We start from the raw sequence: 17118 nt of genomic DNA on the forward strand, positions 1-17118 counted from the left end.
GTATTCACAGTGACTTATGGTTGTCAGCAACTAACTAAGGAGAGCTGCTGGCCTGTCTGGGAGCTGGCCTGCCTGGGGCAGGCTCTTGGTCTGTGTGGGGAGACATCTCAGGGCCACAGGCACGAGCTGCTGGGTGGAGCTGTGGGAACGACGCCCGTGCCCCGCGCTGACTTCTCCCTGTCTTTTTCCTCTCTTTCCAGCCTGTGACCTCATGACCCAGGGAATTTTGGCCTTGGTCACATCCACAGGCTGTGCATCTGCCAACGCCCTGCAGTCCCTCACAGACGCCATGCACATCCCACACCTCTTTGTCCAGCGCAACCCTGGGGGTTCACCACGTACTGCCTGCCACCTGAACCCTAGCCCCGATGGTGAGGCCTACACACTGGCTTCGAGACCACCTGTCCGCCTCAATGACGTCATGCTCAGGCTGGTGACAGAACTGCGCTGGCAGAAGTTCGTCATGTTCTATGACAGCGAGTATGGTGAGTCTGGGGTGGGGGGTGGGGCTGAGGCGCGGTTTCAGGGACAGCCGGATGCTGATAGCCTTAATACCGGAGGCTTCAACCGTGGGACCCAGTACTGGGGTGCTGTCAGGGTATAGATCCATGTTGGTGGTCTGGGCTGAGTTTTCCTCCGAGTGGTAGGGCCCAACCTTGAGCTTCGTGAATCGGAGAAGAGCTGCAAAAACAGATCTGTATGTAGATAGGCACTAAAGTTGCCTAGCAACATCACCTTATCATGACAGCTGAAGTTTGAATCATCTTAGGATTTTCAATAAAATATTAATAAACTGCTGGCAGGGATCTGAAGAGCTGCATACAGGCAGTGGTCGAGGCTGCCTGCCTGGGTCTTCTTGGCATCTTCTCCTCCGAAGGGTACCCTCCTGCTGGATGGTGGTCCAGCCTTGGCTTTTTATTTACATCCACCATGGTCTGCCCTGTTTCAGGATCTTGGGCCAGGGCAAAGAGCAGAAGGAGGCATTCCTTAGCTGGTGGGCCTGGGGACACTGTATGGCTGTGTGTGGCTTCCTGGAAGACCTCTTCTGAGGAAGTCAGCATAATTTATTTGTTAGGAAACCACAAAAGTGGGCTTCGGAGAAACCGCTTCCTGTTTGCGGAAAGCTTCTCTGTAAACAGATCAGTTTGAGTCCTGAGATTAAAACGGTTTCCATGATTTGTGCTTCAGAAAGGTTTTATTTGGAGATCATTGACAGTCACGTGCCATCATGAGAACTAATGCAGAAGGAGCCCACGTGCCCTTCACTCAGGCTTCCTAAGTTTAGCACTGTGCTTAGCTGTAGCACAACATCATAACCAGGATTTGACCCCGGCCCAGCCTGCCGGCTCTTCCTAGTTTACCAGTCTCTGTGTCTGTGTCCAGTCCAGTCTGCTGGGGGTATGGATTCATGTCTGCAGTTTTATCTTACATGCATGTTTGTGTGATTAGTAGCCAGGATTCAAAGTGGTTCTCTTAAGAACCCCTATGCTGCCGGGCGGTGGTGGCGCATGCCTTTAATCCCAGCACTCGGGAGGCAGAGCCAGGCGGATCTCTGTGAGTTCGAGGCCAGCCTGGACTACCAAGTGAGTCCCAGGAAAGGCGCAAAGCTACACAGAGAAACCCTGTCTCGAAAAACCAAAAAAAAAAAAAAAAAAAAAAAAAAAAAAAGAAGAAGAAACTCTATGCTACACCTTTATAGCCACAATGACCCCATTACCTGTTCAAAGTTGATGGGCACTTGTGAGGCTTGGAAACCCCCTTAGCTGAGGTTCTGATGGAACTATGCAACTCTTTAAAGTCCGGCTTTGTCTCCTAGTGAAATAATCCCTTTGCCAGGAATGTAACTAAGAAAGAAATCAGCATATGTTTGCATTTGCCTAAATACTTTGCTTCCCTAAGTCTGGGATGCTGTCTTCGGTGCTTGAACAAATAAACTGTTTGGAGCCTTCCAGGAAGAACTCAAAGAGCAAACAGTTACTGTGTTGAAATAAAAATGTGCTGGTGGTGGGGACAAGGGTGGCTCGAGGCTCCAGGGACTTCGCTGGCATACCCAGGAACTGGCCTTTCCTTCTGACATTTGCTCAGCCTCAGGTCCCATGGGAGGAGCTGGAGACCCTGTAATAGCACTGATGTGCCCCAAGGCATCTCTGAGAAATCAAGCCTTACCCCAGGAACCAAACCTTGGAGTCCTCCTGTCGATGCTGAGCCCTGTGGGAGGTGTGGGCACCACCAGGGTAGGGGCATGTTGTACTCTAGTCTGCACAGGTCTTTTCGATTCTGCTCCTCTCGGGTGCCATGATTCCTCTTGTCTCTGGCCTGCATATGCCATTCTCCTTGGGGCCTTTGGAGGCAGCTTGAGGAGCCACAGCTGCAGGGGGGTGGGGGGACGGGGAGTGGGGGCACAGAAGGCCAGCTCTCTAGCCTGCTCACTGTCTGGCCTTCTGGGATTCCTGAAGACTGAGTGATGCCTGGAGGCACTTTCCCAGACCCTCTCGTGTCTTCTCATTATACTTCTCACTTCCGTGTAGCTCACATAGCCAATGTTCCAGGAACGATGTCTTCCCCGACCCCAGTTCAGCAGAGCGGCATCTTAGTCATGTGCTCACCCGTCCTCAGTCCATTGGCTTAGCCTGCCACTCATGGGGACTTGTCTCTGATGTCCACTGGGCTCCCGTAGAGGTGGTCATGCCCAGAAGAGCAGGCTGTTTGCTTTTCTTCTCACTATAGTTCAGCCCTGTGCCTGGGACGACGTGAAGGGCAAATTCATGGATGTAGACATGAGAGTGTACAATAATTTTTGAAAAAGACAAAGGAGAGATGTGGGGAAAGATGAGGGTGCTGGTGGTCTGACATCTGATCTAGGAGGGGGTAGGGAGCTAGAAAGAATGATTCATCTTGCAGAAACAGTTCTAGCCCATCTTCTTCATTTCCCCAACTCTGAACCTGGAACAGGCCCCAAAGTGTGCCTCTCTGTTCTGACATGATGCTCTTCCACCTTTCCTGGAGTTGGCTTTAGTTCTTGGCTAGTCTGCCCTTTATCATTAATTCCACAAAGATGCTGAGTGGATTACAGTTTCCATCAGATGAATCACTGTGTTGAGGATGCAGAGGCTGTATGTGGGCTCAGTAATGCAAAACCATGTTTAGGGTGCTGGGAGGCTTCTATGGTATAGGGAGGGACTGGAAGCCCCCTGCTATGTTGGCTGGTTGTGGTGGGGCATGGAAGTGAGCTGATGAAAGTCCACGCCCAGCCCCGAGCAGATGGCGCTGTCCAGGGTCCTGACCCATTTGGCGCCAGTTGCTCTGGAGGTCACAGCTCTTTTACTGTAGCCTGTACAGACCCCTGCTGCTTTTGCTCACCCTGGCCATATTTGACAACCTTTGGGGCTAGTTTGTGCCTATAAAAGTTTCTCTACCCTGACTCTTGCTGCTTGGCCTGACTATTCCCCTCATGAATACCCCAGCCTGTTTGCTCACAGGAATCCCATTAGGTGAGCTAGGGCAGATGGCACTCACAATGCACTCTGCCCTCAGAGTGGCATGTGGTGAGTCCCACAGCATCACTGCCAGTGGAATGTCCATGTGCCATAGTGGATTCATGATGCCAGTGCACCTGTGATGATGTCATTTCAGATGAGCCCAATTAAAAATCAAACTGTGTGCAAATGGAAGTGATTCGGGATATAGGGACTTTTCAGCGCTGTTCTGTAAGAATCTTTATGTATATTATTTCATTTATGCTCCACTTTACCACAGAAGGCTCAGGGGATGCTGTTCGGTGTTAAGGCCCATGCACTTAGCAAGGCACCATCCCATTTCTTGCTAGGTTTTAGCTTTTTTTTCTGGTGCCCAGCCAGTCAGTGTCATTGCCAAGCCGGAAGTGTGGCTTAGAATGGACCCAACGTGCCTGAGGGATCAGCTCCTCTTTTAGTGCTCACCCCTACAGACCCTTCCTTTAGGGGGTGAGGATTGATTCTTCCCCATTTCCCTCTCTGTCTCTCTTTAACCCTGGGAATGTCTTCCCTTGGTAGGACCTGAGGATTGGCCATTTGCATCAAGTGTGAGATCAGAGCAGGAAAGCCCTGAGAGAATTTGACAGGAAGGCCCACTACAGTTTGGATGTCGAATTTCCCCTGAATGTCCGTGTGTTGAAGACTTGGTCCTGGAGGGGTGATGTTGGGCGGGCCTAGAGGGAAGACCTTAGGTCATGGGGCATGTCCCTGAGGGAGATTCTGTTTCCTCACTGTGATGTGAGTGGTGTTTCCTGTCCTGTATTCCTACCATGACCATTGTACTTCCAGAGACTCAAAGCACTGAGGCTGTCTGATCTTGAACTTAACTGTCCAGGATGATGAGTCAAAACAAACCTTTCTTTTTACATGGGGATTGCCCCAGGTACTTCACTATGATGACAGAAGTGTGACTAATACTGGATGAGAGAGGAGTTTGTATGTATTTGGTTTACAAAATATGAGAGGTGCCATTTGGTACAATTCCATGGAAAACACGCGTGTGCTTGTTGTGACAGTAAAAGGGAAAATGGAAGGGAAACTGACATTTGGGATAGAAAATCTACAACATTAAAATACCAAAAGTTTGGGTGGAATAGAGCAGAGAACTTTCTGTCTTGATGCTTCAAGCGCTGGTGTGTGTGTGTGTGTGTGTGTGTGTGTGTGTGTGTGTGCGCGCGCGCGCGCGCGCGTGCGCGCACATGCATGTGTACATCATTTGCTGATTCACTTGGTAAATATTCATGGAATCTCTAGCACATGACACACATTTTGCCTGTTGCTCATTTCAAATGAAGAAACAGGGCCCCTTGGCTCATGTCACCTATAACTGGACTTGTAAGCCAGGGCCCAGGGTCTTGTTTCTAGCATCTGCAGGGTAGGTGTGCACCAGCCTGCGGGCCTGGAAGGTTGGGAACTGTGATTCTGCAGAAGCAAAGCCTCTGCCAGAGTGGCCACTGCATTTCTTTTAAAGTTACCGTGTGTGTGTGTGTGTGTGTGTGTGTGTGTGTGTGTGTGTGTTTGTGTGTGTGTGTGTGTGTGTGTACACGCACACATGTGCAGGAACATGAAGGTATGTGCACACATGTATGTGTATGCATGACCTGAGATCAACCTCAGATGTTGTTTTTCAGGAGCCATCCATCTTGTTTTTTAAGACAAGGTCTTTTACTGGGATACAGGGCTTTTTTGACTAGGCCACTAGCCAGCCCAAGGATCCTCCCATCTCTTCCCAGGCTTTTTGCATTGGTGTAGTGGATAGAACTCAGTTCCTGTGCATGCGTACCAAGCACGTTACTGACTGAGTTACCTTGCCAACCCCTTCAAATCACCCTTTAAAAACTGGAAGTTATACATGATTGCAATGCATATTTCCAACCAAAAATATTAATAATGATCAAAGGAATCCCTGGAGCCCACAATCGGTTAAGAAATATAAGGGATTCCCATGCCCTCAACTCTGATCGTTTTCTATCCTGTGAGAGTAATGGACTGCTATTTTGATTGTGTTCTGGCCAATCCCTGGCTTTATTTGATCACCCTGGATCTGTGATAGATGTTTGGCCGGCCTCTTTGTAAACCTTGTATATATGTAATAATGCTTCTGTGGCTGCTTTTCTCATTGTCCACTAGGGCTCTCCATCCATTTGATGTAGATATATTAATCATTTTTATTGCCTCACACTATATCTAATTTGTCTATCTGATCATTAATAGACATTTGGGTTATTTCCAGGTTTTGGTATTACAAGCAGTGCTGGTAGAAGCATATTCCTATTTATCTCTTGGTAGTTTGTGAAGAGTTTTGAGGGTCTATTCTGAGGAGCAGAATCACTGGACTGCTGGATCAATGCATGTTTTATGTTCTCCACATCTACTGAGTCCATCCCTTGTGTTCCTTCCTGTGTACACCGCCTCTTGCCATGTCGATGAGTCCCCAGGCTCATCGACATCTCCTGTTGCCTGTACGTGGAGGATTCTAGTGCAAAGTGTTCTATTACTCTGGTGCTAATTTACATTTTCTGTATACGGTCTTTTCACATCTTCACAGGCTATTTTTGTTTTCTCTTCTATGACATGCTTGCTTGTAACTGTTAATTTTTACGCCGAGCCTTTTCTTCGGTGAGTTAAGTGTGGCAAATACCTTCTGTCAGGTGCTCGTCTTTGTAAACAGAAGGTCTGTATTGTACTGTTGTCAAATGCAGTCATCTTTTTTTATGCTCAGCTCTCTTGCCTGTCTTATTTAAGAAGCCCTCCCCTACCCTCATGTCATAATGATAGTTTCTTGCTGAAATCTCATTCTCTTCTTGGAGAGACGATATTGTCTCCTTAGCAGGCTGCCCACAGGAGGGGCCTAGCCTGAGCCATGTTTCTGTGCCCATGTGCGTTCACTTCTCCCTGCAGCTGAACCCAGCATCCCTTCCCAGGCATTGCTATGACTTAGGACCCATCTAGTTCTTAGTGGTGACTGAGAAAGGTGCACACCCATTTACCACATCCTGCGGCAGGGAGGTTAGTGAGGTCGTCCTGGCGGAGGTGATGTTTAAGCAGGTGCAAACAGGACAAGTGGAAGGTAGGCAAGCAAGGGGCAGTGGGTCCTGGAGTGAGTGGGGAGAGTGTTGCAGGGAGGAGCTGAGCGAGTGAGAGGGCCGGGGGCAGGGGGGAGCAGCAGAGAGGAGGATGGAGTGTGTGTGTGGGTTATAGATTGTGTGTCTAGATTGCAGGCTGTGGCCAGGGATGAAGCTAGGAAGAGATTGAGAGGCCTCATGAACCAGCTGCAAATCCTGGGAAAGCCACAGTTCCAGACCTTGCTACCTCTGCTGTGCTCTTGGATTCCGTTTCTTTATACCCAGTATAGACATGTAAGTGCAGATAAACGAGACAGACATCCTCTATCTATATTTATCAATAGAATGCTCTGGCCCTTCTATTGCTTCTGGTTCAGACTCACTGGTTGCAAACAAAATGGAGAAAACTATGATGGGTGGGAACTGTAATCCAGCTGAAGACAAACCCCAGGCCCAGAGTCCACACTGAACTTCCCAGTGACCCCAGCTCCTGCTCCTTAGCTGCATACCGAATGACAAGAGGGAGCGTTGTCACAGCAGCCCCAGAGTGGTCCTGCATGGTGGGCTGGTGCTGCCCCATACCAGGAGAGCAAAGCTTGGACAAATGTGCGCACTTGCTCCAGGATGTGCCCAGTGAGTGGCCGGGTCTGTTTTCCAAAGTCTGGACACCTGCCTCAGGCAAAGCTGGGGCCGGCACACCGCAGGTGGAGTCTTCGTTAATGCACGAGGACTTGTGGTGTTGATCACAGCAGAACGGGGCAGCAATCTCACTGTCCATTTTTAGCCCCCTGGTTAAATATTCTATTATGTGTACATGCAGCGGAACGCAACCGTTTCAAGATGGCAGTCACCTGACAACAGCAATAGAGGGTCGTTCGGCAAGCGCAGACTCATTGGTGTGCGCACCTCAGCAGATACCACAGCCTCCGGGAAGAACACTGTTTTAGTGGCTGGGGACATGCATTTTCACTGAATGGTTTCTTGTTATCTTTTGAATTTTATATATAGTGCAAAAAATAAACGGGGAAATAAAAGTTAAGTATAGATGGCCACCCCTCCGCCCCGTCCACTTCCTGCTCAGGCTGCTTCTCTGAACTCTTAGCTGCTGCTTTTGTGGAAGGTAATTGTAGTTTCCATGCCAAAAGGTAAAGCAGGCAGCAGAGTACCTGGCATATGGTAAGTGGTCCGTGTGATGGCAATGAGCCATACGTATGAACCAGGAGTGGCGGAGATCATCACTGTTCTGCCACAGCAGTGGGGACAGACTCAGGGCTCTCAGGACAGCCTTGGTGCGAAGGACTTGGCTCTTTGTCTCCGTGGCTGCAGACAGTCCTTGAGGTTAGCAGTTAGGGGCCTAGGCCCTGGAGCAGTCTTGTTGGTTTTTGTTCCAGGTCTTCATAGCTTTGTGACGTAGGGCAAATCATGCAACCTCTCTGATCACCCTACTGGATGCAATCTGCATACAGGCTTAAATTGCTCATGCAGAGGGCTTAGCCTTGTGTTCTTGTGTGCTGGGGACTCAGTGAGACCCTGTATGTAGGAACCTGACTCATCAGTAGCTGAATTGTGGCCCACACTACCCTGGCTTTCCAAAGGAGGCATGCCAAACCTCAAGGGAGCCGTTGAGTTCCTGGCTCGACTTGGTCTGCAGCCTAGAACACAGCTGTATCTTGGTAGTGTTCTTGGTGCTTGGAATTGACAGAGAGAAGTCGGAGTCAGCACTCTTACCTATAGTGGACAGTCCCTGCCCCAAGCTGGAGTCAAATCGCATGTTCTCGAAAGTGTCACTCCAGGGCACCAGTGGCTCTGTGGGACACCACATCTCAGCTGGACAGCCAGACTGACAGTTGCTGGACCTCACCCCTAGTGCCCTCCCATAGTAAACTCCCCTGGAAGAAAGAGGATGCCGAGAAGCCATGCTGTTCTAACGGATGCTGCTTGCCAGCAGCGTCTTGGTGCCAGCCCTGGCAGAGCAGACTGGCGGCTTCGAGCGCAATGGCAAGAGATCTCATGAATAATACCCCCGATCATTACAGCATTAGTTTAAATGGAAGTAATAAATACTTTTTTTTCCCCCAGAAGAAATGAGCAAGTGAGTTTAATTGCTAGGAAACCTACAGAAGAAGTTTGACAGTAACTTTCCCAGGACAAGTGTTTTGTGTTTGTTCCTCAATCTAATTACCAAGCAGCTGCACTTTGCGGTGCGTTAATTGTAGTGTTCGCCAGAAGATGCAAGTTCATTAGCTCTGGGGTTTCCTTAGCCTCACGTCAGGTTCCAGAGTGCATCCGGGGGTGTGAGGAGATGGCTGCTGCAAGCCTGGATCCCCAGGGGCCCGTGAGGCTGTGCTGGCGCTTGCGCGTGCTCACCATGTATCTAGGTCCTGACAGGGTCTCAGGATCACGACCTTCTGCATTTTCTCATGATACATAGTCGTGCCCCTTAGAGGACATATGTGCACTCTAGATGACTCTAGATCACTCGCTCACTTGCAAGGCCCTCCTCCAGGTCTCTGCCCTGCACAGGAGAAGAAGAGTGGCAGGGTGTGTTAATAAGTGTGAGAAGGGCACTGATGGGATGTAGTTCTCAACTACGTTCAATCCACGTTGTGCTGTGTGTTGTATCCAGGGTCAGCCACGCCTTCCATGGCTTGCTTCTCATGACCTGAGTAGTGGGTGTCAGAGAACAGCTCGGCCACGGCTTTGTAAACATTTTCCATGCATGACCTCTTTTTGTCTGAGAAATGTATACAGGTATATAAAATAGTCATGCAAATCAAACATTTGCTGATAATACACCACAAAGAAATTTATTTTAAAACTGTCTTTTGCTATACATAGATTTTTACCATTTATTAAAGATGAGGCAGATTTGTACACTGAGGTAATTGTTACATGAAGAAATATTGACTGAATATTAGATACTACAGGACATAGAATATTTTCAGTGTTTTCCAGAGTTCATAAGTGTCTTCATTTTTCAGTGGTTAATGCTTCCAGAGCCATTGGATATACATGTGGTACAAAATGGCAGAATTATGTTTATTGGCATTTCAGAAAAGGGAAAAATTTTATCCCAATCCCAAGCCAAAATTCATTTAATGTTTTTAAAAATGAAACTCCAACAGCAAGTTTCAAACCCAAATACCCCAACGCCGTTGAGTCCAAAGTTACACTAGTTTTCTTCTTGCATGCTGAGGAATGAGTGTAGAGGAATGTTGTAAGTCTGGGCTTTCCATCATTGAGCTGTTCATCTCCACGGAGAGAACACCTTCGTCAGCACAGTCAGAACACTGCAACAAGCTACAGTAGTCTTGAATCTGGGATGAGGTGTTGAGGTGATGTTCCTTGACATTACACGGGGTGACGGCGTGCACAGTGCAAAGCGTGTGTGTATGCTGTGTGTTTGGAACCAAGGCATTGGTGCTACTGTGTGACCCATCATGGGAGAGTGCTACAGGAACATCTTGGATGCTTTACATGCTGGATTTTGAATTAATTTTTGGTTGTGGTGCATCTAAGAATCTTTACTGTTGCCAAGTTTTCTTGTGACCTTATCTAGGATAACAACCCACAGGGCAAGAAGCTGCGCTCTTTGGGTATGTTGGTTATACCTGTAATCCAAGCCCTGGAGAGATGGTGAAGGGGATCAGGAACTCAAAAAGAGCTTCAGCTACATTGCTTGTTTGAGGACAGTCTAGACCATATGTACTCATGTTTCAAAAAAAAAATAATAAAGACTAGAAAACAAAGCAACAAAAATGAAGCTGTGGTCTAGGATGCCCACCTTTTAGCCAAGCAGTGTGGCAAGAACCTCTGATTTGAGATTTTTCTTTACTTCTTGAAAAAGGATGCCAGCTGATGGCATTTGACTGTAAGAAACTTGGGATGTCCTGGTTTCTCTTGCATGCTATTCAGCACTTATGTGGCTAAGGACTATGGAGACACATTGGATCTTATTTGGCCTGGAACAAAATAATATCTCTTGAATACGTGTTGTTGGTTTTTGCTCTTTGAGAGCCCACCACCCAGCTCCCAAATAAATTCACACATGGAGACTTATTGTTACTTATGAATGCCCGGCCTTAGCTTGGCTTAGTTTCTAGCCAGCTTTTCTTAAATTATCCCGTCTATCTTTTGCCCTTGGACTTTCCCCATTCTCTTACTTCTGTAAATCTTACTCTTACTCTCTGGCTCGCTGTGTAGCTGGGTGACTGGCCCCTGGAATCCTCCTCCTTCTCTGTCTCTTTTTTTCTTCCTCTCTCCTTCCTCCTAGATTTCTCCTTCTATCTATTCTGTCTGCCAGCCCTGTCTACCCTTTCTCCTGCCTCGCTATTGGCCATTCAGTTCTTTATTAGACTATCAAGTGTTTTAGACAGACACAGTAACACAGCTTCACAGAGTTAAACAAATGCAACATAAACAAAAGTAACACACCTTAAAATAATATTCTACTATAAATACCTTTAGGAGCATTGGTTCCTATGGATGCAGAAAGGCTGGGAGTACCCTAAGATATTTCCTTGTTTATGTAAAGGTCCTCTGTGACCCTTGGAACTTTTCATTATCCCATGAGCACAATGCCACTGTCTTTGCATGGGGACCACTGTCTGTCTTTGCATGGGGACCACTTCCTGCTCAGCTACTTGCCGTTCACCCCCCCCCCCCCCCCCGAAGCCCCTGATACTCCTCAGCTATTCCAGGCACAGCCCTACTCAGGACTGATGTCTGCTTGTGCCCTCTGCCCCCTACCCACATCCATAGGCTACTTCCTCCACTTTGGGGCTGTATTTCCACTTTGTTTTCAATGTCTGTCTTTATCTAACTAAAATGTGAATTCCCAATAAACAGTTTATTTTAAAATAATTTGTTATTTAAAATTGACATGTAATTATACTTATTTGTGGGGCACATGTGACATTTACACACATGTATATGATGCTTTGGTGATCAGATTAGAGTAATTGGAGTATCTGTTACCTGGCATGAATATTACCAAAGAAATGATGATGTCATTCATCATTCATTTGTGTTAGGAATACCAAAGCTCGCTCTCTCTCTCTACTAGCTATTTTGAAATTTACAATTGACTGTTATTGACTCCAGTTATCCTCTGACAATAGAGGACATTATTCTTGCTATCCACCTGTAGCAGGTAGGATTTTAATGCTATGATATGGAACGATGCTGAATTTGTACCATTTAGTCCAGCAGTTGGAACTTAGTAGGTGCACATTAAATATTTGGTGAGTGAATGAATTAATTAGTATTTTGATCTGGCACATTGTCCATTTACTTTTCCAAGAAGTATATTCTTTTGTGGTGCTGAGGATCACACACAGAGTTTTTCATGAGATTGATAAGTCATCTACCAGTGAGCTCAGCCCTACCCAAGCATTTCTTTTCTTTACTTGAGATTTCCAGTTACAACTATAGTACCTGCCCTTTACCACATCTGGAGAGATCTGAGGGAAGCACCCCGCCCTTCCCACATTCTGCAGTAAAGAACTCCCCAGGCTGACACCCCCGAAAGATCCCCCGCAGTTCCCTGGGAACAGTGAGTGGGGAAACTGTTGGTGTCACAGTCTGATGGCAGTGGTGCTGCTGAGGTCCGGATGATCACTGTGGTGACTCTCAAGGGACTGGGTTCCCCCCTGACTTGGCTTTGCTTAGGCAGGCTGATGACTCTCTCTGCTCTTTCATTTTTTTCGTTTTGATAGTGAGGATAATAAAAACGCCTCCCTCGGAGGGTCCTCGTGAAGCTGAAATGAAATGATCGATTTGAGAGTGACACAGATCCCCGTGGTCACAGACAGTTTCTCATTTCCTTGCTCCCCCTCATAGCCAGGCTGCTCCGAGCCCTCAGCCTATGGTTCAGGTAGGCATCAGACACTGAGCAGAGGGTTCTGGGAGGTCTGGAGGCTGGTGTCCTACCACGGCCCCTGCAGGCTCAAGGTATTCTGAATTACAGTGAGGAGCAAGGTAGGGGAAAGCTGTGTATAAAATGCCAGGGTGAGAGGCTGGGGAGATGCCTCAGTGGGCAAAGTTCTTGCTCTTAGACGTGAGGACATGAGTTCTATTCCCAGCACCCATGTAAAACCAATGCAATGGTACACATCATATCTATAACCCCAGCTCTGGGTAGGGAGGAATACAGAGCAGCAGGGCTTGCTGGCCAGCTAATCTAGCAAAATGAAACCAGAAGTCTTTGATTGTGGTGCAAGCGTCCCATCGAAGTGTCTGTGTGTAGGCTTTGGTAGGAGCGATGCAGTCACTGAGCACCACCGGGCAGGGGCCCACCTTGATGAGGTCACGGGCACCATTGTGTCTCCTCTGCCAGCCTTTAGGAACCCACTTCCTTGCTGGGAGTCACCTTACGATCAGTCTGGACTGGTGGCTGGTGATGTGTGTAGGAGGGCTGGGAGCCGAGGCCAACCTCACTGTCTAAGGGCTGGCGTGCCACAGAAACTCGGACATGTGTCTTTGACTTTGCATGTGATTGTTTGGGCTTCAGTTTCCCCTTGCTCGTTCACTCGTTTATTTCGTGTACACATCCAGAGTTGATCTGTAGGCGCTTCTGAGAGAGATGGTGAGGTTCAGATGCAGCAGACTTAGGAAGACAAGACTGGCTGCCGCTGACAGGGCTGCCTTGGCTGGGAGGGTGATGGGCATGCCCGTGGCCATATGTTCAGGAAAGCAGAACCAAAAGCGGTGAAGATGTCACTTAGAGGGGGACAGAGTGGATGGTGGCTCTTGCTTACCTCTGAAGCCGGTGAAGAGGAGAGTTGGATTTGGCTGTTTCTCAGGCAGACCTCTTTTGGCCTTGCCTGTGCCAGCCTGGAACTTTCTATTCTAGTTGGGGATGGCAGAGCACTGGGCTCTGCCTCTGTGGGAGTTTCTTTGCCTGGTGCAAAGGTCCTGGGATGCATGTCGGACGTCCATAGCTGCCCACTGAGTTCAGATCACATGTCTGTGCAGCCCCCTTACCGTGGCCATCGGCCCAGGGATGGCTAGTGCTTGGAGACTTAGAAGGAAGCAGGCACATATGATCAGTGTCCTCTTGGCCTGACAGCGTACGCTGGACACCATCTATGAGAGAGGCTATGAAATGTATCGCAAAGCTGCTTGGGTTCTTGGCGCAGTTCTGCCAGCATTCGGGAGCCTTGAAGTGAAGAGGGCTGGCTGATCAGGAGTGGAGGACAATGTAGGATGTCAGGGGTACCTTGTGTTGTCTAGGGTGGTGGGAACATGAAGGAAGATGGTTTTTATTTTTGACTTTGAAATGGTTTATTTTGTAAGTAATGCACAAAATGCTGTTCTTGCTGGAAAAAAAATTCATGTGAAAAGTAAGCTCCCTACATCCCCATCTTCCTCTCCAAAGGGAATAAGGGTATTTCCTGGGCATGCAACAGGGCTACACAGGTGTCCCCACCCTTAGACTTAGCACAGTACGCAAGCAGGCGAGACAGGGTTACCTGTATTTTAAAAAGATTTATTTTATTCTGTGTTCATGCATGTGTGCATGAATGCCTGCCCCCCTCTCTTTGTGTGTGTGTGTGTGTGTGTGTGTGTGTGTGTGTGTGTGTGTGTGTGTGCGTGTGCAGGCTCCAGAGGAAGTCAGAAGAGGGTGTTGGTTCCCCTGGAGTGCTGGGAACCGGACTCCAGTCCTGTGGAAGAGCAGCAAATGCACTTAACTGCTGAGCCGTGAAGTCTGCAGCCCCACCTGTACAATTTTGAGGCCTTTCTTACTTGGCCTTCTGGGCTCCGGCTCCATGTCCCTGGCTTGTTTCTGTTCCCTGCTCCGTACTTGCTATTCAGCATCCCACCAGGTGGACAACTGTGGTCTTTGTCTACTTTGCTGTTCAGCGGCCTCTCATTTCTTGCCGTCACACAATGCCACGGTGCACCCCTCAGTAGACATCTCTGTGAGCATATGTGTCTGGGATGAGTTGCTGGAAAGCCGAGCTGCTGGATCACAGGAACTCTTCAAATGAGAAGACTATAAGAAGGTGGTGAGATGCCAGTTACCAAAATAAGGCAGCAGGAGGGAAGCAAGGCCTGCTCTGGCTCTTGTTTTTCTCTGGGACTCAGAGGACGAGGAGTTTTGGGGTGTCATACTGATGAGGAGAAGTGTCACCGGGCAGAAAGTCAAACACAACGTGCAAAGCCAGAGAACCAGACGATCTGAGTCAAGGGTTCTATGTGGTTGGAAGTAGCTTGGTGAGAAACAGTTTCAAGGACAGAGTCACCGTCGTAGCATTTAGAATGGGAAGCAGGAAGCAGGTGGTGAGGAGGGTGAGGAGAGGTAGTCCCTGCGTGTCCCACCCTTAGGGACTACATCTCTTTAGGAGTGAGGTACCAGAGGAGCTGTCACTGAGGTCCCAGGCTGAGGAAGGGCTGATTGTTAAGCACACAGATCTAGACCGAGCTGAGTATCCCAGGCTCAGGACCTGGGCACATGGGAAGCCAAGGTGGGAAATAGATTCAAAACATGCCCAAGGACAGTCAGAGCTGGTCTGAGCTGAAACAGGATGCCTCTGTTGGCTGTGGCAGGAAAGGGGACATGTCTTGGGCGAGTGCTCATATGGCCGTGAGGTCCTGACTGAAGGCATGGGCTTTGCCGCCCTCCACCTGGAGGCTTACCAGAGGCACTTGGTTCAGTTTCACTGATGGTTCATAAACAGATGATGTGTCCTGCAGAAGAAGACTGAAACATTCGCTGTGTAGTTACTCCGTGCCAGGCCCAGCCCGATCCTCATCTCTGTCTCACAGCCACTCAGCAAGGCGGGCCTCTGCCAGCAGCGCCTCTAGGCTCCAGCTGCCAGTGAGGATTTAAATTACAAACACTTAGTCTCATTCTCCTGACTCTCCCCCACCACATGAGCTACAGGTGGGTGTGTTCTGGGCACAGTGCCCTGGCATGCAGAGGGAGGCGGGGGATGGGTAGGGTAGTATCTGGGGGTATGGTGGAGTTTGGAGGGGAGGCGTTTTCTGACTGTCCTGCCCTCTCCTTATATTGTCTCTGCTTCTTGTCCCTCCACATTGATCCTTTACACAGGGACAGTCACAAAGCAGAACCAACCAGCCGGGAACCTTAGCTTTGGGAGACTTCTTATTGTGAGGGGAGTCACAAGGCTCTCTGGTAGTGTCACTGTCAACTCTTGTCCTGTAGATTGGATTCTGCTATGCTCTGGGAAATTCCCCCTGTTTTAGCTACAGAAAAATGAGCATGTCACACAAATATTCACGTTAACTGTCTTTAGGTACGTAGATCGGTGGCAATGAGTGTCTTCCGATTGCTCTGTAACTGTCACTGTCACCTGTCTCTAGGACTGTCTCCTTTTCTCCAGCGGATGATACTCTGTAGCTGTGTTTGGGCCCTGACAGTGCCGTTCTCCTTGTCTCTGTGCACTTGACTGTTCTAGGCTTCTGTGCTCACACCAGTCTCTGTGTTCAATTCTCTCTTCTGAGTGACTGAAGTGGGCCTGCCTGGGCCCCAGCTGATGCCTACCCCTCGCTGGCACATGGGTGTCTCAGGATGGGGATGAGAGGCTAGGAAGGATGTGGAATCATAAGATAGTTGTTTTTCTGTCACTGGCTTCTTTCACTTAGCACAATCCTCTGAAGCTTCATCCATGTTGCAGCATGTGTCAGACTCTTATACCTTTTAAAGACTGAATATATTTCATTGTATGATGGGCCACATGCCATCCATTCATCTATCCTTCCATGGACACTTAGGGGGCTCCAGCCTTCTGCCTACTGAGCTTTCTTAGCCCATTGAGAGTGTGTGTGTCTAGAGCCTCTTGAGTGACTGTGTGGAAGTGCCCTGTGTTGGTGTACATGTGTGTGCAATGTGGATTTACATGCTATACCTCTTAGAAAGCATCCACTCATTCCTTAATATGCCTTCAAATTCTTTTTCCTTAAACTCTTTGCCCTGCTTACACCTTCCAGTGGCCCTTCCAGAAGTTCAGGCCGCTTTGTGTATCCCAAGGTCTGTTCCTTACTCTTCCCGCCTCTTTTCTCATCACTCCTGTGTTCCAGTGATGCTGGCGTGTTAGCTGGGGCTCAGGCATGGAAACAACATCTATTCCACCACTCAGAGGAAAAGATTTAACATGAGAATCCTGACGGATATCAGCACAGCGGAGGTGGAAGCACCCAGGCTAACTCCAGGCTGGTACCAACACCTCTGTGTTGGAGGGATGAATGGAAATTGTCCTAGGGCCAGGACCACGTGGTGAGAGCTGGAACCTCATAGAAGGGCCACCTCGAGCAGCTGGCAGCATGAAGAAGACCCAGCCACAGTCGTGGGCATTTTGAGTGACAGTGGAATGCATGGCCTCTCTCCTCTTTGTGTGCTCTCTCTAGCTTCGCACTGGTGGTTGTTACTGGAGGATTGCGGAGTCTAGAGTGGGGAGTTTAGTTTTCTCTTTCTTGGAGCAGAAAAGTCAGCATTTTACAGGGGAAGCTAGGGGATAGATGTAGGGCATGCTAGCTGAGACCCCCACTCCCAAGGACTTACCTTCCAGCTCCTGCTT

At 48.6% G+C, this 17118-nt stretch overlaps 1 protein-coding gene across 2 annotated transcripts in view; it reads left to right on the forward strand.

Moving 5' to 3' along the window:
- Positions 1–17118, forward strand: part of Grid1 (glutamate ionotropic receptor delta type subunit 1) — a 731151-nt gene that overhangs the window by 133674 nt on the left and 580359 nt on the right. For both annotated transcript variants that reach the window (XM_059274150.1, XM_059274152.1), the window contains exon 3: positions 201–485. In XM_059274150.1, coding sequence (XP_059130133.1) covers positions 201–485 — 285 coding nt within the window. The remainder of the gene's footprint in view (positions 1–200; positions 486–17118) is intronic.

Source organism: Peromyscus eremicus, chromosome 9 (assembly GCF_949786415.1).
Source record: "Peromyscus eremicus chromosome 9, PerEre_H2_v1, whole genome shotgun sequence".
Taxonomy (NCBI): Eukaryota; Metazoa; Chordata; class Mammalia; order Rodentia; family Cricetidae; genus Peromyscus; species Peromyscus eremicus.